Here is a 24,878-nt window from a genome sequence, read left to right as displayed (position 1 = left end):
CTCGGTCAGACTCACCATGTCAAAGCGCTTGGCCAGTTCTAAGTCATCCTCATTCCTCACCATCTCAAAGAAGTCCAAGTGTCTGCGGAGTGACACAGCACTTTAATTAACATAGTATTTAAAACAGAGTCTATGAAGAGGATTCTACATTCTGAATGAGAATCAGAGTAAATTTGTGGAGTCTTCACCTGTCCAGAGTGGCATTCTCATGACCTCTCAGTTTATCAATCACAGGCTGGATTCCCAGCATGAGGAACTCATACCTAAGGTGCAGGCGGAACTCCAGGTTGTCCTGTGGACAGAAAAAGCAGATAACCTTTAGGACAGCATTGCTAGGGTGATTTTTCAAGCTTTTTAACAAAATTAGAATGTTTTAAACATCTCAGATCAAAGTAGCAAAAGAATTCACTATGACTTTTTTAGCACTTCGTTGAGAAAGGCAAAATAGACAAAGAAACGAATTGCTCACTGGATATAGGCAGTGCTTTGTGGACAATGTTTGCAGTAAGTGTGACTACAGGTGTTCAACAAGGGTAATTTTAAAGTTCAGTTTAAATAACTATTCAGTGGCATCACGACTGACCTCTCCAGCACCGGCATTGAGAACAGCGTTGATGAAAGACATAATGGCCGTTTTAAGGTTCACTTCATCTCTGTAGCGTCCTGTGCTTCTATCCAACTCATTCAAAAGAGTCTGTGAGAGAAACATGGTGTGTTACTTGTAATTCAACAGTTTTGCATTAAAAGAATTTGCATAAGATAAATTATTGAAATCATAGTTTTGCTCACTATACTAAATCTTCTCTCCTTTTTGTTTGCTGACTGAGTTAAATTGTTTATCTTTTTGCTTTTTTCTTTTTGTATTTTCAAGCTTTAATAGTGTGGAAAATGCTTCCTGCTGTGCATTCAGCAAGTTGAATGGGCGCTTTGCAGATCATTTTGCGTAACGGTATGTATACAGTGAGGCTATGGGTCACTGAAAGGTCGTCATGCTGCTGACTATAGTTTCAAACACCTCCTGATGTTAATGACAGTCAGTACTGACATAAATACAAGGATAAACACACAGTGAGGACAGAAGAGATTATATAAGTTTAAAATCCATAAAGAATGACCTCTAGTAGTGTATGCATGTGTTATTCTTCACAGTGTGCAACAGAGTAAACATTAGGTCTCCAGTAGAGTGTAATTTGAAGTGCTGTCAAAAATAGAAACTGCCATGGCTAAAGCACAAGCACACAAACAAAAATCCCTCTGTGAATGGGGCAAAAGATAGCAGATTTCTCACTTTGCTTTTTTGTTCCATACTCACAAGACAAGCACATGTAACTTTCTGATTTTCAAATATCAGATTATTACAATTATTTATTAAGGAATGTTCCAGGATAAAACCTTTTTTGTTACAAATATACCTAGTACTCTACCCAGTTATCAAAGCAACATTGGTATCTCAGCTTTTATTGTAGAAGTGCTAAACGCTGTTGAATTCCCATAAAAAAAGGTATTAAAATTCCATTTGTGTCTAATACACTTCAGTAATTAATTGTTCTGTTCTTAACCTGCAACAACTCTCAAAAAAGTTGTCCTTATTTTGCTTAAATAGACCTACCAGATAAGAAAATAAAAAAAAAAAACCCCAAAAAAACCCCCACCTCTAACCCAGCCTTTCCACCTTTCAATTTAGATCTACCTGTACCTCAAACATTCATTGTTAAACTCCAAATACACAAAAAAGTCACAATTCCCCCATCATCCGTTACATGTTCTCTTCTCTGTTTTCCCCATCCTCATCAATTTTCATCCTTCCCTACAAACACACCCCCATGGTACAGTACCTGGAAGCGGGTCCTTTCAGCCGCATACTTCTGGTAATGCGCCATGGCCTGCAGCACTTTCTTATGTCCATCAGGCACCAGGCAGACAGCGCCGAGGATCTCCAGCACCGCTACCTTAGTCTTGATGTTGTCCTGGCGCAGGCTCTGGGAGATGGTGTTGATGCTCTGCGGGTGGGAAAGGACATGGGCACGTCCCTGTGAGTTGTTCATCAGAGCCTTGATGCAGCCGATCACAGAGGTGTGGATGCGGCTCTCCGAGGTCTCGTAGTCCATGCTCCTCAGAAAGTTCAATAAGCATGTCAGACCATCCAGTTCAATGAAACGGGTCACAAACCTGCAGGGAGGATAGAGAAGGTAGGGGTCAGGGATGAGGCATTTGCATATAGCACTTGAATAAAAGTAGAGATACAGGCATAAATAATGACTCTAGTAAAAATGGGAGCCACTCATGAGAAAACACTGTGTTGTCAGTGGTGATGAAAGTTATCGGTTGTCCTGCTTAAAATACCCTTCAGGTAGTGGTATTTCCACACGTGTCCAGTCGTTAACCACTTGATAAAACAATAATAAATTAAACAAAAAATGGCTTATGACTGACTGAGCCAATACATGAAGTAACAACAGTCTACAGAAATGTACTGGGGAAAAAAAGTAGCCTATATCATCTCTTCATAGATATAGTTGGACAGAAAGTTAAAGTAGCTCTTATTGTTGATACTCATTCAGAACACAAACAATACAAAGTACTTTTACTTTGTTACTTACCACCCCAGGTGGGATATTAACTTAAAGGTTAAAAGTGACTCCTAGATAGGTATACCACCATTATGAACTGTGGGCACAGGTAGCTGTCATGTATTTTTGGTTCTATATATTGGTGAATTCATGAACAAAGTTACACTCCTTTAAATGATTACTGTGTTAAATATATTTCATAATGATTTGACTGATTCACAAAATCTAAAGATCTATTTGTGGTAGCTCCCACCCCTGTTAACTGAGTTTCACAAGGGCTGAAACACTTTACTGATCTTTTTTTTGTTTTAATGTAGACTCGGTAAAAATGCTCAGTCCAGATGGTTCCCATATGGCCTTAGTTACATAAACAGATAATACATAAAATTGTATTGTTCTGCAAATCAACCCTGAAAACTTTTCAGTGTGAAATCAGCATCTCTTCCCAATTAATCATCATAGACTTACTGACAGCTCTCATTAGCCAAGCTAATTAAGGTCAATCTGGCCATTAACCTACTTGCCGCACCTTGAGCCTATCAGATGACCTACTGTATACACAAACAGAGAGGGGCATGACATCAACTTTGGCGATGCTTTTTCCATTATTAATGAAATTTCCCTCCACTCTGCTCCTTTTCCTTATGTGCCCAATATTTCATTTCAAACAAACACCAGCCTTTGGCTTATTCTCGCCCTGATGAGGTTTGGTGCTGACACTGAAAGGAGCTGAGGGGGAGATACTGGGTGATTTATTGCTGCTAATCATAAAAGATACATTGTTTTGACATCACTGGAATAAGCTGCTCCAAATTCCATCCCCTCCCACCGCTTTCTTGGCGCTCAGTGGCTGTGGAAAAACATGGATCTCAATCCAAAAGGAGTAAATCTGTCGGTTATTATACTGTACGGAGTCATTCCCGGTCTCCTGCTAACTCATCGATATGCCATATTTGGTTCATACATGGTTCACCTAGAGAGTTTCAGCCTTCTATGGCCTGACCCTTTAATCCTCTGATCTCTATGAGCAAAGCATAGATGAGATCATGACTGCTCGGCTGGGAATCCCCTTCTTCTGTCTAGCAAATGAAGCCTTTATGTTAGCTGTCCGCAGTAATGTAAGGTCTACTTTTTGCATTCTATTACTACTACTACTGCTACTACTAATACTACTGCTGTTGCTGCTTCTGCTATATTACTGCCAGTAATACTACTATTATTAGTATTATGCAAACTACTACTACTATTGCTACTACTACTACTTCTACTAATTGTAATGCCAGTTTTATTTGTGTGTCTCCATGGGTTCAGCAATGATCACCCAATTTCTTGAGGGTAATCATTAAGATAAATAATCTTTTTCCATGGCATCATAAAAGGCTTTCAACTGACGAAGTCGCATTATCCACTGAAACACTCCATCAATTACAATTAGAAATCCTCATATCCTGAGAGGCAGTAGAGGACATTCATTTGGGGTGTTTGGTAGATAGTTGTATCTCTCCGTCTTTTAAGTAGACTCTGCAGCATTTGATTTATCTTGTGTCACATGTCTCCAAACTATAAACAAAAGAGAACGTGGCAGCTGAGTGAAGTATCTATAAAGCGTGATTCAGTGGTTACTCATAACATGTGGTTTTATTTTTGCTGTATGCATTGTCAGGGTCATTCATAATACACAATAAACTCATCCTCGTTAAAACTTCAAGTGACTTCTTCACTCTTTATGTACGTTGTATAAATGCTTTATGAACAGTAGTTTGTATATAATACTTGTGTTGTCCAAGAAGGCAATAAAAGTCTGTCTGAAGACTGACGTCCTCACAAGTCTAATAGTGGAAACAAACGTGCCATTGATTACTGCCTAGTAAAAGTGCAAATATTTAGAAGGTTGCAATAACCAGCTGTATAGTATGTAGTATATCAAGAATTATTTTAAGTTCCGTGAGATAAGGAGCACTGCAGCCTGATACCCATAGACAGAGTCTCCCAAGACAGTGTAGACGGCAAGGTGCTTTTTCCACACAATATGAATTGAAACATTTGAGTCCGGCTAGAAGACCCTGCATCTTCAAGCTGAGTCTGGCTAGAATACTTTGCATCTAGCAACAACAAATAGAAAGAACAAATATGAAAGAGTGAAGAAGTACAATGACAAAGACAGTTGGTAAAGAGAGAAACTGAGATACTTGGAACAAGGCAGTGATGGCCAATAATGTACTTTTCAGGGTCATGGCCAAAGGTGTGGGCATGAGCTGGTAGCTGCTACCCCTGCAGAAAGCTGTGTTACCAAGCATGTTACCACTACCACACGTCACACACATACATCCATTTCAGTCACTTACTGTTATGTCAGTGCATTGCTTTTCTAGATTTCACGTCTTAGATACACTTATTTGTCTTTTTATATTGAGGGAGGATCAGCATCATAATTTAGTTCTCCTAAAAATCTTTGTTTCCTTTCCCTTTGATTTTTCCTGCTTAAAATTTCAGGAGCAAACACTACTGATAGTTCTCTCATTTTTTTTTTGAAAAGAAGGCCCTAAATGACAAGTTTCAGTTCATCTGTCATGAACACGGGAGTTCTCTGGTATCTGCTAATCAACAAGACACTCCTGACAGCAGTTAGGAAGCATTAGGGAGCAGACATATCAACTTCCTTGGGATATGGATGGGTGTTCCCAAGAGGCTTTTGCCCTGTTAGCCTTCATATAACAGGCATCAAACAGCAGCTTCCAACAGGAACAGCAGTCAAGAAGTTCAAGCAATCAAAGCATGCCAAACTAGTCCACCAATGCAACACTTGGGTAAGCAGAAGACAGGCTGCAACATACTGACTTACTGTGATTCAATCAGTGAACTGGAGAGTGTTTGGCTTGGGTTGCATAACCTGGTACATTTGCAAGAGGCCTGACCCAAAAGAACAAAGGCAAATGGTACAGAAGAGGGTCAGAACAGCCAAGGGAGGGAACAGCAGAGGCGTGGTTCAGTTGGAAACTCTGAAAGATGCAAGGGAGAGGTGACAGACGTGGTGATGGATCAAGTTCTTGTTGTGCCCATTCTCTGACATTCTGCCCACATCATGCATGGGTCAGAAAGCCTCAACTGCACAGTGTGTTGTGGGTCATCAAACTTGGAGCATGCGCCTGTCCTCATGTCACCGACTCTTTCAGATGAGCAAGTGAGGTGGTGACAGGACACGAACAGATAGTGATGTAGTTGGCAGCCAGACTGGAGACAGGAAGGAGAACCAGGCCGAAATAACCAACCCACAGCCCCTCTTCAATATGTATTTTGCGAGGTCTTGAAAGGGTGTGGCAAAAGGGTGGTAAATAAGGGAATCTTTGTGAAGACAGACAAATGGGAGATATAGACAGATCCCAAGAGGCAGCTGAAGTTTTCAGAGGACACAGCCAGCACAAGCTTCTGGCAGAACATCAGTTTTGGGTTTGCAGGCAAAAAAGGTGTGCCTCATTGCACTGACAATACCCTAGAAAGAGAAGATCCTGCATCCTCAAAAGCCACCAAAATGAATGGAGTGCATGGAACCAGTTAAAGAGCATGGAACCAGTTAAAGTTGTCTGCAGTGGCATTACAGGACAGTCACTTGAGAAAGTTGAATTCTCTGTGCTTGCAAGGTTCTGAAACCTAGATGTGAGAACTTCATGTATTAATAATATAGATATCCTTTGGCTCAAAGCTCTCCTCTGAGGTTCCGGTTTTCCCTTACCTAGAGAAAGTGTGCTAACTGTAACCTCACCTCTAACAATAGTATCAAATAAAGTGACCAAGCAAACCACCACCACCACCAACAACAGCGACAGCAACAACAAAACATGCTACTACACAAAGAGCTACAAATCATCCTGCTCACTACCATAGCTGCTCCAACTGTGGTGTACTGCCCAAGTTTATTACTGGCCCCTGAGGCTCATTGCATGAGTAGCCTTTTGTTATCACCACATGTACCGCACCCTGGGATTAGCTGGCTTATGTGTGAGGGACATACAGGGTGGTACACTGATAATGACCACAGCATAAAAGTGGACGGGAGATGGATGTGTAGACTGGGAGAGAACCATTGTCTAGACTGGCACTGTCCTCGGGGACATCCACACACAAAGTACATTCACAACTGAGTGTGATTAGCACAGCTGAGGCTTGAAACCAAGTGTCTCTCTAAGCCACACATGAACACAACAACACACAAATGTGAACTACAAGAAAGACATGCAAGCAACAAACACTGATACACACACACACACACACACACACACACACACACACACACACACATAAACACAAACAAATAGTGATCACTATACATCCTGTGAACTGGGCTTTAGACACAGTTTAAAAGGCTTTCAATTACACTGGAAGTTATGTACCCAAGGGGGACACAGCAGGAGTAGCAAGCAGTTGGCTTTTAAACCTCAGCCAACAATAACCCTGCCTCACAGACTGGTCTCTCATGAGTTTAAAGCAACCCCATCTGCTCCCCCTCCATTTTCCTTCAAAACACTAAATACCTGGGCTCCGGACCTGCTCTGTAGTATTCACACAGTACAAGGAGAAAAACACCAGCCCATCCAAAGTCATAAAAGGTGCAGTTCAGAGATTCCCTTAAGGCAACTGACAAATGTGAAAACAAAGTCCTTTGGTAGGCTCCATCTATTTGGACTTATGAGGTCATACCATCAATATTTTCAAGCCTAATATTTGAGTACAAGAGTGTGAACTTTTGATTATTGACATAAACCATCAAGCGATCACAAAACCATTGCTTTCAGGTCAGTCGCTTTCTCCATCTGATTTAGAACACCATAAGACCAAAGAGGATCTACAAATCATTGACAAAAATAACTAAAAAAAAAAAATTAACAACATATTTAGTACCACAGTTCCAACAGTTAGCGAAAGTCAACTTTACTTTTCAAGTTGACGTGGGCCAGACTATCTCCTCTTTATGGCTGTTTAACGACGTTATTGCAAACAAAAACACAACCGTCTATCCCCGCACTTAAGTAATTCACTATGTCCACATGTCTCACATTATGCTCATGTAAAATAACATTCTGTACGACAGAGTTATGTTAAGCTGTGGAACACTGTTGATGGTTGATGGTTTTAAAATACCAGGCAGGTTTAACAGGGCTTCTCTTGTTTTGGCAGGACATAATATGTTGGTACACTTTTGAGATGTTGACATGTAGCCTTACAATTGCACAGCACACTTCACCAAGGTGAAATCAGCACAGACTTGTCAGTTAAGTCTCCTCCGCTGGGACACAAACAGGAGATCAGCAAGTCAGACAGACACAGAGTTACTGGGAGGAATACGGAAAAAAAATCCTAGACTGATCACAGAGGGCACCAGACACAAAAACGGACATGAAGTCACTGCCAAGAATTATATCAACACTCACTGCCCTATACACGTTACACAAACTGACACAGTATCACACACATACAGAGTACATAAAAATTACCTCTGCCCTTCTGCACCAACCAGTGGTTCAAGACCAGAATTTATGTTGTTATTATTGACATCATAACAAAATCTCAAAGTTGTAAGCAATAGTTTGATTGAACATTTTTTGCAAACTTCTGCTAGCTTTGAAAAAAGGGATTCTCTTGTTTAACGTAATGTAACTGAATAATCAGTTCACTGTGTGACACTGAGTTTGTGTATGTGTCTGTGGTTTAATGACCAGGGCACATACTCTGCGTGTGACTATGCTATGATAAGTTTAATCTATTCTGTATTCAGAAAGAAATTTAAAAAGGGAGAAAAATAATGTACACCCACAAATAGACTGGATGACAGCTCTAATGTGTGGACCCATGGGACAGCTAGCATAAAGTTAAACAGTGATATGTATTAGGAACAATTATGAATTTCACTTTTCAAATAAAGGTAGTGCATTTCTCTCAAAGCTTGGCTAGGAAGTGGGAATTGTACCATTGGTCAAATGTTCAGTGACATGGTTCAAAGCCTTACAACTATCATGGTTTGTCAGTTGAGTTACAATACACTATTCCTTTGAGACAAGATGAGACAGTTGTTTAATTATTATCCTGGGAGCTGCATGGATTTATTTTATAAATTTTACATACATTAATACCTACAGTCTTTACACAAAAGCACTATTTTCAAGTATCATCACTGAAAAAAGAACAATCCTTGGTGCTTTGTGCGCAGTGTATAAATTCTCTCCGAGTTAAATAAACACTGTTAAACTCCATCAGGTTCTTTAAGTTGGCCCTCTAGAAGATCAATGAAAATCATGCAGTGCATGCACGCAGCTAGTCTAGTTTTACTGGTCACAAACAGATGGAGATCCCTGCAAATCCCAAACTACTCCAGGGGGGGAGTGCTGGACTGTTTTGATCACTACCTTAGCATGCTAACCTGCCCTACTTTTGCTGCCTTCAGCAAACTCTGGTTTCTCCAGATTTGAACGGTCTATTCTACTCTCATGTATCTGCCTGTGAATCAAACAGCATGGATTTGCTGAATAGAACATAGACGAGAACATCTGCTCTTACTTGTGCTGATGGCAGACAAACAGATGACCCACTCAGTAGTGCCAAGAGATCATAAGGCTGTATTTGTGAGAGGTTCATTTCAGTTTCATCAGTGTAATGGGACAGTTGAGACACACTGACGCTGCAGGCTAGTCATTCTTCTGTGTCAGAATATCTCTATTAGAACTCAAAGTATTTGAGTGTGTGTGTGTGTGTGTGTGTGTGTGCGCGTGTGTATAATGTGTGTGTGCTCCTCTGACTGCTCTAGATATTATTTAATTTCCTGTAATTTTGTTTTCGATCTCATATTTAGTCTATTCATTTTATTTCCCAGACTAACAGAACTTCACTGAGCTGCACTTAAGGACCTTGTCAAAGAAACTCATGAGTTACATTCATTAAAGGGCTTGTGATATTTTCATTTGCAAATTGCAGGCTTACTGAGTCCAGTTTAGCTCCCAGCAGTTAGTGAACTCACACATTCCCTGTCTCCGCTGGGCAGGCAGTGTATTTCTCTAACATTATAACAGTACAACTGATCGACTCATAGCAGGAGGTTATCAGATTTGCTGAGAGTGCTCCCCCTCCACCACCACCTCATGATGCAGACAAGATTGAATGACCGAAAGCCCAGACATAACCCAGCTGGTTACTCACAGACACACACACACACACACAATTTCTCTGGGGAGAACTTAACACTTGATTCTTTTCCAGGTCACATCACATGGGAAACTCCCAGGATTCAGGCTTGCAGACAGTTAACCAACTGATCTCCTGCTGCCTAGGTTAGAAACAAAAGACCTGTTGGCCTTTGCTGATGAGAGAGATTTTGAAGTTGCTGGGACAACATGCAAAGTTCAGAAAGGAGTGCAAAGGCCATTGAAAATACAGCAAACCCTCACCCTCAGTGAAAGATTTTTTTCAGTGGGAAATTTTTGCCATGTTCTATGAAGAATCTCTGTTGGACAAACATTCAAACAGACTGAGATTTTGATCTGTTTAGTTTTAGTTGCTCTGTTCAGGATTGTCCCTGGTGGTCCAATCTGATTCCATGTCTAATGAAGTCACAGATCATTGCTGCAAAGGAACTCCACTCACTAAATCTACAATAAGGCATTGCCTAGGCTAAGATCAGTTGCTAGAGACAATCGGGCAGATTCTGTGTCTTGCTTGCATTATTGTCATGTATTATTTTTACATCAAGAACTGAGACAAGGGGCAAAGAGAGGATTTTGAAATCCTTTTTCTCTCTGGAGCACGATCATATGATGAAACACTGATACTTTCAAGCCTGTAGATGGCTGGCTCTGTGGTTTTGAAAGTTCAGTCCTCTTACCCACTTGGCTGAGTCTAGGATACTGAACATGCATACCTCATTGGCTGAGTCCGGAGTGCTGTTTTAAGATCCTCCACCACTTTGTTCCTCATCTCCATCTCCTCTTCATCAAAGGCAAAGAGAGTCTGCATCTGTAAGACACAGTGAAAAGAAACAAATTAACCAACTGACAGATTAAAGATACTGATCTCAGTCCCTCATTTTGATGTGTTTAAAAGATTTCATACATGAATATGTGTGTGTGCACACACACACACACACTGTGTATATATATATATATATATTTATTTATTGACAATATGAAAAGTTGCTATAGATACAGAGTCATCATAACAAAAGCTTTCCCCATATGTAATGCATGCATGTCTAAAACCCACCAATCATATGTGGTGAACTCACAGTCTATACAATAACATAAGCATTTACTTGTAGAGTTCCTTGCAATGAAGTAATACTACAAATGTTTGAACTACATATATGAATAGGTAGGTTGCACAACCACAAATACAAACTGCATAATCAACCAGAAACTATTTACATAGTAGTGGATAATGACAGGTCATACATCATTTAATCAGTTATTGGTAGAGAGAGGACATCAGATATACTAAAAGCAATTATAAAATCAAATTCAGTGTAGCCATAGACATCTGTTAAGGAAAGGCAGCTCTGTGTAGCATTAAGTCCTGCTGCTTCCATTTCCTTTAGTGTTGAGGCTTTGGCTCTGTTTTCTACATTTTCTCTTTCCGCAAGTTCCTCTTTCATGCCAAACATAAAGCATCCATAAACATGTGTTTTAGTAACACAGTAAATCCTGTTCAGAAGGGCCGCCCGAGTATTTGCTTAAATTACAAATAAAAGTGAGAGAAAAACAGAACTACAGCTGGAGTATTGGGTGAAAGAGAGTCATACTGCCTGTGTTGGCAGGACTGGAGAGAACAATTCTATAGGGAGCTCTGCTTGGTAGACTGGCACAATGAAAGACAGTTTTGTAATATGACAAATGGCACTTGGGTCTCCTTAATCATCAAATCCTTACTCTCCCAGTGAGGCTGTAAAGATGTTGCAGTCACAATATATATTAGACAGCTCTGGCCCATCTTCATGCAGACTGCCCCAGGATTGTTGGCAGCAAGAGTAGCCTGTTACTCCTGTTTATAATTGACTTTCTCAGTGGTGATGCAGCAAGACAAGATGGAGCAGTGAATACCTGCTTCACTAGGCTAAGTAACTACTTCATTAAATGCTAGTTGACTACTATACCTGTAAGGACTGTATGTGTCTCTGCTAAACATAACAGAGCATGCACTTACCCACTGAGGAGTTAGAGAGTCTTACTGATTCTGCCTTGGTTTCAGACCAAAAAGCCTTTTTTTTTTTTTACCCTCACAGTGATGTAGGTCTTACCCTTACATAACAGTGCAATAAATGTTCTAATATGAGGCAGTAGCGACATAAAACTTGCTGTAAAAAAGAGAAATACATTGAAATGAGCTCTAGGTTTCTCCTCAGTGTCTGAGCAGCAGTTTATGAATAGCTGTTGGGAGCAGTGAAGAACTCTCGCTGGGCTGCCCGCACAGCAAAAATGAGCTCATCCAGCAACTCAGCTACCACTACTGTCCCATGAGCACGCTACACATATCCACTCCAAGTCATGAAGTCATCGCAGAAAACTCTCGAAACTTCGACACATTCAGAGAAGATTCTGTCCAAACCGAATAGTGGGGAAAGAGAGAACCAGGCAGAAATAGAGAAAGAAATTTTGAAATGGAGAAAGTGCTGTGAGCGAATCTCAATGCTTACAACACTTTGTTTTATTTTTTCTTCAAACCTTAGCCTGAGCTTGGTTGTATTGGCACTGAAATCTGTATGGATTTGAACAAAACAGGTCCCATCTTGTCCCATTTATTGCTTTTCATTGGCAGTGCTTATAGCTATTTTGGACCAATTTCAGACTATATTGGCCCCTGAGCCTCTATAGCACCCATTCAACCTTAAGACGCTGATTACTGTCTAATCTTCTAATCTTCAATATGGTGGGAGAATGAGGGAGGTTTGATGAACAATGAGAGTGACTGTGTATGTGTGTGTTCTGTGTGGGTGTGTAGAATGCTTAAGTGTGTGTTATGACAGTAACAGCTCCATATCAGTCCATCACCTTTCTGCTGGGAACTACGCCTGAGCAGAGACTTTGTGTGAGGGTGACTGTTACTATGCCAGTCAGTTGTTCATGAAGTAGAGGGGGTGAGAGAACTCAGACCAGTCAACTGTATCCATCTCTCACGTCCAGGGAGAGCTTGAATACAATGAAAAAAAAAAAATCCCCAAAACTCCATAAATGAGCTTGGACACCACAGAAATGTGTCCCTCACCTAGCCACTAATGAGACTTCCCAAACTCGTCAAAACAAATGCCCCTGTTTTGGCCCTGTTTCCTTACTCCTTTTTAACTACAACAGCATTTGAGAAGAGAAGACTATAAACTGTCATGGTTTCTTATGCCTACATTTTGTGCCCTCTGTCTCTCTGTTGTATCTGATTTCTGCTCTCAGTCATAATCACCCAACCTCAAACACAATTATAACTGCACAACAATAAACAGAGGAAGTCAATGATGATCTGGATGATGTTGAGAATGAAGATGATTACCTACTATAATTTGCACAGTAAATTAAATAAAACTAAAACCAAGACAAGACATATTTTCCCCCAAAACGTCCCCAATAAACAAACACGTCTACAAAAACAGCCTTAAAGATGTACGCTGCTAAGGATAATTGGTTCCTGCTTGGCAACAAAACAATACAATATGGGCTCATAAACATTCGATATCGCTTTTCTGTCGTCTTTGCATGGTTATATGCCTTGGTTGCATCCTGAGGATTTTTGATCTGCGCTCACTGAAAAGATTTGGAAATGTGGAGATATTTGTCTGTTGGGTCCAGGTGTAGTGGGACAGTAGGAAAATCCACCCTGAGGAATGTAGGAAACCCAGCAGCAGATCTAAAGCACTGGAATACAACTGCAGAATCCACAACCTGCGTGAAATCAGGTGATACCCAACTGCTTCGAGCACAGTCAAAAATGTTCACCCTTTTGTGTCTGTTGGACACTTGATCAAAGACAGAATTGGATGTCAACACAAGCAGTCGGCCAAGTCCCTCCAACTGGGATGCTACAGTAAATGTTTAAGATCAATTTATTCATTATAATTTTGAATTTATTACATTACACTGTTAATGTATTGTAATATGGCCCAGACCATCTTCTGCATATTTCTTCTCTATATCTTTCAGGGCTGAATATAGGATGTATCTGCTGAGTCACTAGCTGTCCCATATCAGTATTCAGGGTGTGAACAGGAGCCAAGAACATTCTCCAGTGTCAGAGACACAAAAGTCTGAGGTTCCTCAGCCAGCATCAGAGAGCACAGTAACAGCAGGAAGCACTGAACCACACTTTCATTACAGGGAAATCAACACAGGAAAGACAAAGGGCCAGTCACTTACAGCAGCCATAGAGTTGATGCGATCGATGTAGTAGTCAGGCCAGCTGGTGGCTAGCTTGTTGGGATCCTCTTGTTCCTACAAGAGAACAGAGAATAAACATTGCAAACTTTTAAAATGATTAGAGATTATTTTGTAGTGATAACTGTCAAACAATCCTGCGCTTCAGAGCTTGACAATTAAATTTTCTGGCTAAGACATTACATGCAGTGTACTCCATTAAATCTAATCTGTGTATTATGAAGCATGCTTATTGCTTATAATGTCATTATTGGCCAGTAGCTTGACTTTTATTATCCTGTTTTTAACTCTTTCATGTATATTATCCACTGTTGTGGACACTTTCATCATTCCTTGCATAAACAAGATGTTTAGATATACAAATATTCCAAAAACAGGTATATTGTCCCCTATTTCTAGAATTCATGCATATTAAAAGTTAATGCTCCATAACAAAGCCATAGACTATCTAAAATATATATAAAATATTTTGTAAACCTGTTTCTTAACAATTTTTATTTGGTTTCGAAATATGGTAAAATATTGTTGATTATCATCCCATGGAATTAGACATTTTTTGATTCAGAGAATATTACAGCGGTCCATGTCCTATCACTTGACGTCCTTCTTTATGGGTTGCATACATTGGGTTCGTACATCTGTGTATATAAACATGCAGTTTGTCCATAAACACAGCGATCAGATGGCACGTGGAGACCACATGAACAGAGCCGTAAGCCTGATGTGTTATCGAGCACCAGCTCATATGGAACTAATTCGATCTGTTTAGCACATCAGCCATGTGACAATGTAGAAAAAAAAAAAACTTGTATCTGTATCTGTATCCAATTTCTCAAGTTAAAGTGCTGATCTAGGATCAGCTTTGATTCTCATGATCCCAGTAAATGCAATTACTGGGATTGCTGATGTTAGATCAGCAGTTGTACTCAGAGAATCTTCATTCATATGGGCTTCATGATGGGTTCATTCAGAGCAGGAGCTGTGCATCTTGGATGACCTGAATCTTTGTTTCATCTGGTTCTTTGTTTGCAGTGTCCTACATGTGTTTTTATTAAACTTGACACAATAATCTGTGTTACTAGGATCCAAACTTCTGCTCTGAGCTTATTTGCTTTTGAAATACTGAGCTCAGATGCAGTGATATGATAAGACAACCCAACAGTTTTTTATAGGTCATTTGACAAATATGGAACATTGTTTCAATATGACATGCAACTGCTTTTTCCTGGGACCATTTTTGGTGGGTTGCAGAATGTCATTATCCGTGATAACTGCAAAATGTCAATGAACTGCCCTCAATTAATTTTTGGCTATTTTCTGTGATGAAGGTGTCCATGTCATCATGAGTTAGTTATACTGTTAGAGATACATGTGCACAATGTACATCTCAGATGGACATAATATAGTCTATACCAACACCCTTAACCATCTAACCTCTCCAAAGTCTACCTACCATGTTAAAACTGCTTTCCTCATCCAAATTTTATTGTTTAGGTTTGATCACACGCAACTATTATGGACAAGGTATTGGCTCAGGTGACAAACCAACTAAATGAAGACGTGTTCATTTCAAATCTAACTGTTATTTTACTTCTTCTTTGTTCAAGTTCATAGCAATGAAGCTAATATCTCATTTCTCCTTGTTTCTTATTAGCTACATAAGGCTAAGCCATACACCAGACAGCCCCAGTCCTCTGAGGTCTTTCACAGACTTCTGGAAACTATCAAAAAATTTTGGAATGAATAAAGTACAAAGCAGATACTAAAAATCCAAACTGCTCTGATTAATTTCTATATATCATCCCTAATGTGCATTGCACTGCGGTACAAAATCCATTTTTTTCCCTCAGTCCTTGTCTATCAACGGTAGCAACAACAAATCACTTTACTGCTCAGTATTTTAAAGGGGAAACACACAGTAATACAAAATTTTACTTTGACACACAGTCACACTGAAAAAATCAACAGATCCATGTGTCACTATAAGCATAAGAAGTCTTGTGCGTCGGACTTTGATTTGAAAATTTTCAGTTTCTTCTACAGAAGATAGTAGTGTCAATCAGGCAATACAGCACATTTCATTTTAACTTGTGATGATAATTAAGAGATAAACAAACATGAATGTACTAGAAGTGGACTAAATGTGGAATGAAGAATAAAATTATAGAATGTTACATTATGACAACATAATGCAATGAAATAGGTCAGGCTTAATAGAGACTCTATTCAGTGTGATTACTGTTGTATCGGTGATGGCAGGAGAACAGGTTCTCTTGTCTGAACTTAAACCAAATCCCCCCAAAATCAGTTTCAATGGTGTTAAATAACGATGACTACTCTTTACAGCAACTGTAATCAGTCTTGTCCAGTCCCTGATTTAAGGCCTTGGACAAAAACACAAAGCACACACACAGCCACTGGCCAGACTGCCTGCCCAGCACAACAAAACCAAACCAGAACTCATATTGTTCAATCCAACAGTAGTTCACTTCCTTTAAAGTAATGGTTTCAGATGTTTAACACCAAAACACAACACAGTTCCGAGACAAAAAAAAAACAACAAAAAAGGCTTTGTTCCTCTAATCTATTTTTCCATGATACATTCAACATTTTTGTACACAGATAAAGTCTGAACATGCAGCCAGACTGATTTGACAACAAGATTACGACTTTAATAGTCAGCCTTAAATATTGCTATACTTATTACTTGTCACTTATTCTGAAATATGTCACAATGCACAGAACATTTCTCCTGGCTATCTCACAAAATCAACAACAACAAGAACAAAAAACTTTAAAACACTATAATTTTGCTCTTTGCTACAATGAGATATGATTTGGAGATTTTGGGAGGCTTGTCTGGTTTGAGGTCAGCACAGTAGTAGGCTCTTCCCCCCGTGTGTAAATGTTTAAGCTTTTAAAAACAGTCACGGTGCAGGAAGCAATAATAAACATGGCCCCATGTTCTTGACCACTGGTGACCCAATGTGCATCTAACAGGGTTGAGAGGAGAAACAAGAAAATTTCAGCAAAAAACAAAACATCAGTGTGGGAGAAGAGACACTACAGTATGGAATGTATAAACAATAATCTGTTCTCTCCCTCTAATGACTCTTATCAGTCTCTCACTCAAATTTCAAATTGTTCATATAATTCTGTTTGACAAATTTACATCATTAACACATTGCATGATTACATTACATGTTATTAATGGGTTTAATGATATCGTAATGTCAGAAATGATGGTTATTGATAATTAGGACCACACTGGCTGGTTGAATATGCTGATTTAATTTGCAGAAATGATAGTATGGCTTGAATCTGCAGCAGTGAACTTATTTGAGCTTTGTAGTTCTCGATTTAGACAACTGAAAAAAAAAGGAATTATTAGCATCAAATAATTTCAAACAGCTTGTTAAAGTATTATATCTGTTTGGGAAATAAAAGGTTTATTGATATGTGGAGTAAATTTCTGAGTAAGATTCAAAACCACTGGAACTGTGTGTATCTGCCAACCTAAATACCTGCCCCCGTTATGACCCCTTTTCTCTAATTCACACACAGCAGACAAACAGAGTACATTCTGTTTCCCAAGCGGATGAGAGTGTTACTCCTTTTGTAGGGACACTTCACTTCATGCCTTTTTTTTTTTGTAACAAACTATGGTCTAGCATTTTCTTTGGCATTCATTTGCACCACTGCATAACTTGTTTTATTCTCAAAGCCTCCAATCTCTGGCATAACTGAGGCGAACCCTAGGTCTCGGATCTGTGCGATTGCTAGTATTTCTCTACCCCCTGCCTGAATTGTGTGGTTTTATTTGAACTCAGTCCTGTGAGCTCCTGTGTGTTTATGGAGATCTGAGAGTTTGCTGGCTGAACCCACAGAGTCTTTCGAAAGAACCAGCTGTTCAAATGAGAATGGACAAAAAACAAACAAAAAACAACAACAATAAGAAAGCATTAAAAAAAACTTGGTTTACAATACAGAAGACAGATATTAAGCAGTGCAGAAAAGTGTCAAGTATTAATTGTCATTAAAATGTCTGTTTTACAAAATGCAAAACAGACTGGTCAGTTACACAATAAACAAACATTGTGTTTGACTTGCAAAAGGGAACCAGCCCCACGCTAAATCTGAATCGTGAGATCAGGAAAACCAGAATCAGATGAAACTTTTCAAATATGTTCATTCTCTGCCAACACAAAGTGACTTTGGGCTGCCCGGTCTGATGGGGCAGTTTCCGTAGCTCTATAGTTAGATTTTCAGTAAAGAAAAATTCACCCCATTTGAATCTGGAGAAAAGACACTTAGGTTAGTAGTAAGATGGGGTGGTTTGCTTAGGGAACATTTGTATTGTTTAATGGATATCAACAGTAAACACACTGAGCTGTAAGGGTAAAACGGGGCTCTATACATGAGCTTATGTATTTGTGAGGAGAGGAAAAAAGTATGAATTTACTCTGCAACCAGTATATCACCTCAGACAGCTCTGCAACCAGTATATCACCTCAGACATCTCTGCAACCAGTATATCACCTCAGACAGCAGAGACTATATGAGGCTGAACACACTATGAACTCCCCATGAGGGGACTGTGTAATTCTTCTCTTTTGAGAATAATGATTATACTAACTATTGACTTTATAATCTGTCCTTCATTTCCACAGAAGGGCAAAAGCTCATTTTAATGCCGATAGAAAACAACACACATGCAAGCATTTTTCATATGACCAAACATATGTTCATACACGTCTTCTTAACATCGTTGAAAATCATGTCTTTTCTGACTTATTGTGTATTGACACAATTGATGCATTTAAAAAATAATAGGGACAGGAGGCACACTTAGATCACACTTGCCACACAAACTGTTTTAAGCATTTAGGATAAGCATTACATTGCTGCAAAATCAGCTCATAGTGTATCATTTAATCAGCGGCCATTGTGCGTGGGCTGGAAGATGACAGAGTCTTTGTAAAGCACTCGTCAAGTAAGTGATAATGCATTACAGCAGAAGGGTAAAGTGCAATTACTGTTTCAGCAGGAGTTCCAAAGGCAGACCACTGTAATGCCTCTTCCAGATATACTGACCAGAAAAGGAAGTTCATTCACAACATACAGGTTAGTGAAACCAACGCTTTGGCAAACGTCAAAAGCTTAACTCAACACATCCAGTTCAGTCAGTGTAGAGTTTACAACTTCACCGCATCTCGCTAGCAAGACAGAGGAAAAACACAACTTAAAATACTGACGGTATGCGTCACAACAGCACAAAGACAAATACAGTTATACGACTCAACTAGAGTTATACTACTCAACTAGAGTTATACTACTCAATGTTCATTCAGCTGACACCTAATTCAATGTGACTTAGAATTAAGAGGCCATAAACATCTGCATCAGACTTGGGGGTTGAGTGCTTTGCCCATGAACAAATCAGGACTGTGCAGACACAATCAAGGTTTGACCCCATAACTTTAGTACAAACCTATCACTGTGTATTGTAGGGAGGCCTTGTATTAACAGCTGCCTGTTGGATAAGACTCCGTGACAGCTGACAGACACTGATTTGACAGCTGCAACCAAAACAGTTATGGCACAAGGAACATCAATGTCTCTGCTAACCTCAGTCATCAGACTCGCAATGCAAGTCACTCACGATCCATTACTGTGGAAATAAGGTCTGCGGTACTGATGTGCAGTGACACACACACACACACACACACACACACACACACACACACACGCACACACACATCTTGTAGTGGGCAGGTGGTCTTATGTAACGCCTGCATTGGAACCATGACACGTCCTCATGAGACATCTAATGGAATGCATAGAGGGGTGTGTTTGTTTACGCTAAGGTTCTTATGGTCTCTGTGTTTACGACTGGGCCATGTCGAAGCCTCACAGTAAATGCTGTTTACAGAATGGATGGAATAAATATTTATATTCTTGATCTAATCATCATCATTTCTGACTACAGTAGCTGCTTGCCAATGAAGGGCCCCTATGCCATTTTCATATTTCATAGTGACATGAGTGGTTTGCTCTGTTGTCTCTTGTTTTATTAGCACAAGCAGCATCACTGACCAAACCTATCAGGAAACCCGACAGTAAATAATAAATAAATGCATACATACACACATACATGCATATATACATAAAAAACACTCTTAGTATATGTTATATACTCTGAAATTGTATTAGCTTCATTGTTAAAGTGTCACTGTGTTGTTTGTCCTGCAAACATGGTTAATAAGAAGTTGTCAGGATATTTTATAATGGTAATAAAAGCTAAACAGGGTGACTACTACATGACACATGAATGAACAGGAAGTGGATGTCTGGCTAAGGGGTTTGGCCCTGTAGTGTTTGGGATTCAATTTCTCTTTTTATTTGAATCTCTCCCTTTTAGGCTCTTCTCATTTGAGTCTCTCCCATTAAAACTCATTTTAAACCAAACACACGGTGCTGTTGTTTCTGTATACATTCTTCCACATTTGAAACAGGTCGTGTGGAGGGCTGTTTTAGCCATTCTCTGTTACACCAGATCTGAATGACCTTTTTGTTTTGTTTTGCGTCCTTTTTCTGAGTGGCCCGTTGCCTGGTTCTGGATCCTGTTTCCTGGATTTGGTCTGGAAGATTTTTTTTTTCCTTTTGAACGTTCTGCTTTGACAGGAAATGATTTTCATTTGAAGCGGCTGAGAGGGAACATCAACTGCCGACGATGTTGTTCCAAAATCCATTTCTGTAAACCCCTCTCTGACCAAACCACATTCTTAAACACAGCCCCACCTTGCCTCTAACACCACTTCCCTAACCTGTGCCAGTCTGCCTTGTTCCAGCTGCGGTCACATGGACGTGACAGGCAATAACTTTCTACAGCTTTTTGTTCTCATACCTTTAAACAGAAGTGTCAGGGTCAGTAAGATGAGACTGGCCAAGAATGAGTTTCATAGGTTCAGAAATACTGGTTACCGTTCCCTCAACAAAAGATCCTGCCAAAGCAAGGTCTCTTTCCAAAATGATTTGGAAAAGATCATATGCATTTGTTTAATCTGAATTCCGGTGGGGGTTTTTGAAGGCAGCCAAAGTCCTTCTTGCTGTAATTAGAGTGTAATATCCTGAAGATGGTAGACCACAAACACAACTTTAAGGACTCTGTACTGTCCAACAGAGGAAGGGAGGGGATGTGTGTGACAGAAGAGACATTTTTGGTAAGGGCTTTAGAAAGATACTTTGGTTACACATTTTTCATTTCAAAGAGTTTGACACTTGGAAGTATGTTTTCAGTGTTGAGGGAGTTTGCAACATAAGAGTATTTATTTTCTCCTGAGTTTGAGCTTATACATTCGGCATGTAATTCTTATCACACTCTGTGATAGTGTTTCCAAGTTATTGCCCCAATGTTAGGGTTATCATTTAGTTTTGCCTTACACAATTCACTTTACCAAAAAGAACCGCATGCCATTGGTTGCGTGACACATACAAATGTGAGTATTACTTTGGCCTTGTACATGCTCGAAGCTGAAATGATGATTGTAGTGGAAGACTGCTGGTTCGCATGACTCACCTTCTTCTTGCTGCAGTATATTTGCCATTTCTTCTCTGCAGGCAGGGCAAACATAGCATCCCTGTTCTTGTCTGTAAGGTCCAACTCATCCTGCAGAGGTTAAAAAGAAAAGGAATGAATGACTTAGTATCAGATTTTAAGACCAGTAAATCAGTCGGGTAAACAGATAAACGCACTGACTCCTCTTGAGAAAAAAGCCTCTGCATTACTGACCCTAAAACCTGTCCCTACCCTCTCCTATTTACAGCGGAGACAATCTTTGCCATCCAAGTCATTTATCAGCTGACTGACTTCCTCTGCACTCGACAAAGCTCTGACCTCAGGATGCGATGATCCATTCACCAGACTCTAAATGAAGAGTTCATACTCTTTCATCTGAAACTAAGATAACAGAGAAGGACACACACACACATAAAGAAGCAGGATGAAAGAAAAAAAAAATAAAGCATAGTTCTGATGACATAGTAATAGACAGGACGAAAAAAAGAGGGATGGAAATAAAATGTTAGCAGAAAGGTAAGCAAGCTCCTACAGCACGTTACCCCCCCACCCACCCCACCCCCTTTCTTTTCCTCTCCAATACATGCACGGACACACACACAAACACAAAAGACATTTTATTTTCTGAGGGTGGGACAGGAAGGACAAGGGAGCGAGTGGAAAGATGGGAGGAAGTCATAGGAGGCCCCAAGAGGACTGACAGGAAACTGTCGGGACTAATAGTGACTGAACTCAACAGATACATGTGACTGACACACACACACACACACACACACACACACACACACACACAACCACACACACACACACACAAATATTTATATTTGTATTGTAGTACTTGGGCATGGATGGTTTGATGTTAATCCATGCTTCTGAAACTGTGCAAGAAAAAGAAAAAGTAAGTTTGTTAAATACCTACGTAAATGACCAAGCTTGATGATGTTCAAACAGTAGCATCCAAATTCAGACTAAAGGGGTCCAGACTACAAAGGTCACATGACTAAACCCAGACATGGTTAAGTTTGTAACATGGCTTGTACCACACGCCTCATCTAAACCACTGCGACCCACTCCTGCTCTAATCTGCTGACTCATCCAATCTGAGTCGTGAATAGTGGCCAGGTCTGGGGTTGGCTAAGGACATGGCGGTGGCAGAGCTTAAACAGAGCTCTCTGCATTCTCCAAACTACTGAAAACGAATACAGACACTCTCCTGCTCCAGGAGAAATGGAACCTCAGAATTCTTTCTTTTTTCTGTGAATACCTGTTTTGATTATATTCCTCCTTGAATATAAGAGGGGCAAAAGGTTGTACCATGGCATTTTCTATACTAATCCTTTACTCTTCTTTTGATTGTCTTTAATGAAATGACACAAAAAATAACTTTGCGTGACCAACTCATAAGGTTTTATATGTGGGAGATTCAGTTCAGCGTCTGACTTGTCACACTGAAATGAATGTTAATTTACTATATATTCTCTAATTACTGATCATTCTGCCCTGAAATATGCTACGTCCTATTACATCAAGCAAAAGCTGCTTCTTCACATAATAGTCAATATTAATCTGGTGCGGTCTACAAAGATCCTAAGAAGAAGGAGTGTTTTGGTGCCAGTGTTTCAAAGGTTCTGGGTGCCATGGCATGACTAAAAGTGTTGAGGCTTTGAAGCCTAGGTGGGGCACATTGGTATACTAACAAAAAACAAAACGACTGTTGGTTCTAATCTATCCGCCCCCCATCTGACTACTGCTGCTGTGCCCTTGAGCAAGACACTATATCTGAAGCTGCTCCAAGGCTGAAGCAATACAGCAGCCCTGCCTGTCTTACTCTCTCTTCTCTGCATGGTAGCCTTGAGACAGGGAGAGTGTGCTCAATAGCCCTACTGTGGTTAAATAAAGATTAAGAACTCTTGTTAAATCAATTGGTAAATTTTTCCATGTACATAATTCCATTTTCATATTTTTAAAGCTGTAACAAACGGTCCTATAAGTGATTTGGGCCGATATAAGATCTGAACTATTTTATAGTTCTGGTTGCTCTTTTAAACATTTCAAACATCCTGGCAGCTTTTATGGCTGTTTAAAAATTGGCAAAATTTCTTTTTTTTTTTCATAGGTGATTTTATAAGTCTATGGAGTGGAAAAATCAACAGTAAACGAAGATAAATGAATGGCTTTCTCAGGTTTTTGTTGCATATTAAAGTAAGTTGTGATACTTTTGATCAGTAACAGGAAACTAGATTTGGCAGGAATGTTAAGAGAGCAGTAGTTCTACATACAGATTTAGAAACAAAGAGAGAGGGAGAGAGAGAGAGAGAGAGAGAGAGCGAGAGAGAGAGAGAGAGAGAGAGAGAGCGCGCTCTGTCAGATGTTCTCTGTGTATAACATAAGAGCTAAGAGATCCTGATACTGTGAAGCTCTCTGACATCAACTGGTTGTTTTCTGTCCGTTCCAATTCAAATTGCTTATTCCCACCACCACTATAGGGGGTGTAACATCAGAAAGCATCAGAGTTATATCAAAGATGTTCAGAGATGTATCTGAACATCCCTACACCTGTCTATGTGTCTGTCTTTCTGTCACTATAACTGTCTATGGCAGTGTGGCCTGCCAGATACACATACACTCCAGACTCTGTATCAGTACATCACGTGTCTACTACCTGTTACTCACCATTCTCTGACTCATTAGAAACTTTAATTAGTATTCCTTATGACCCAATTTTTTTTGTACATAAATAAATGAACAGGACAACACCCGCCAAATCATCCACACACACAAGCAACTTTTTTTTTGCATTTATTCATTTGAGATATTCATATTTTTTTATTTCAAAACAATCCTTTAAAATTTAAAACATCCAACCACAAGTTGAACCCGCAAGTTTTAAACCAAATGTGGGCAAGGAACCGCTAAGAGAGCACAATAACCATTTCATTGCAAAGTTTATTAGCAAAACTTCAAAGCACCATAATAAAAACAGCCATCACGTTTACTGAAAAAATGGCATGTGGGTGTGTAACACTGCAGTTCATTACACTCAAATCACGCATAGCAGTGCATATTAATACGACTACAATGATAACTGATTACCGGTTCCTTTTTTTTTTTCTAACTTAATATACATCGACATTTGTCCTCCAGACTTCAGCGTCTGGCTGGCGGGGCAGTTTTCATGGAATGGAAAGAATAGCTACACTGTAAAACGGAGGCTGAGAGATCCAGGTGTAATATATGATGATCATGTGAGTGTGTGGTGTGTGTGTAATGTGACGCACAGTAGGTACGGAGCACAGGCTGAGTGTGTGCGTGGGGATTATGAGACCTGGGTTGATT

General features: G+C 39.7%; 1 protein-coding gene across 3 annotated transcripts in view; it reads right to left on the bottom strand.

Moving 5' to 3' along the window:
- The window catches only part of daam2 (dishevelled associated activator of morphogenesis 2), an 85,895-nt gene that overhangs the window by 21,268 nt on the left and 39,749 nt on the right, over positions 1–24,878 (bottom strand). For all 3 annotated transcript variants that reach the window (XM_030786011.1, XM_030786010.1, XM_030786012.1), the window contains exons 3-9: positions 21,543–21,632; positions 13,946–14,020; positions 10,474–10,568; positions 1,836–2,169; positions 584–694; positions 189–292; positions 16–82 (exon numbers count right to left, since the gene is read on the bottom strand). In XM_030786011.1, coding sequence (XP_030641871.1) covers positions 16–82; positions 189–292; positions 584–694; positions 1,836–2,169; positions 10,474–10,568; positions 13,946–14,020; positions 21,543–21,632 — 876 coding nt within the window. The remainder of the gene's footprint in view (positions 1–15; positions 83–188; positions 293–583; positions 695–1,835; positions 2,170–10,473; positions 10,569–13,945; positions 14,021–21,542; positions 21,633–24,878) is intronic.

The sequence above is a fragment of the Chanos chanos genome, chromosome 10, assembly GCF_902362185.1.
Source record: "Chanos chanos chromosome 10, fChaCha1.1, whole genome shotgun sequence".
In the NCBI taxonomy this organism is placed as follows: domain Eukaryota; kingdom Metazoa; phylum Chordata; class Actinopteri; order Gonorynchiformes; family Chanidae; genus Chanos; species Chanos chanos.
The sequence above is the reverse complement of the archived record's forward strand: the minus strand, read 5'-3'. Positions and strand labels throughout refer to the sequence as shown.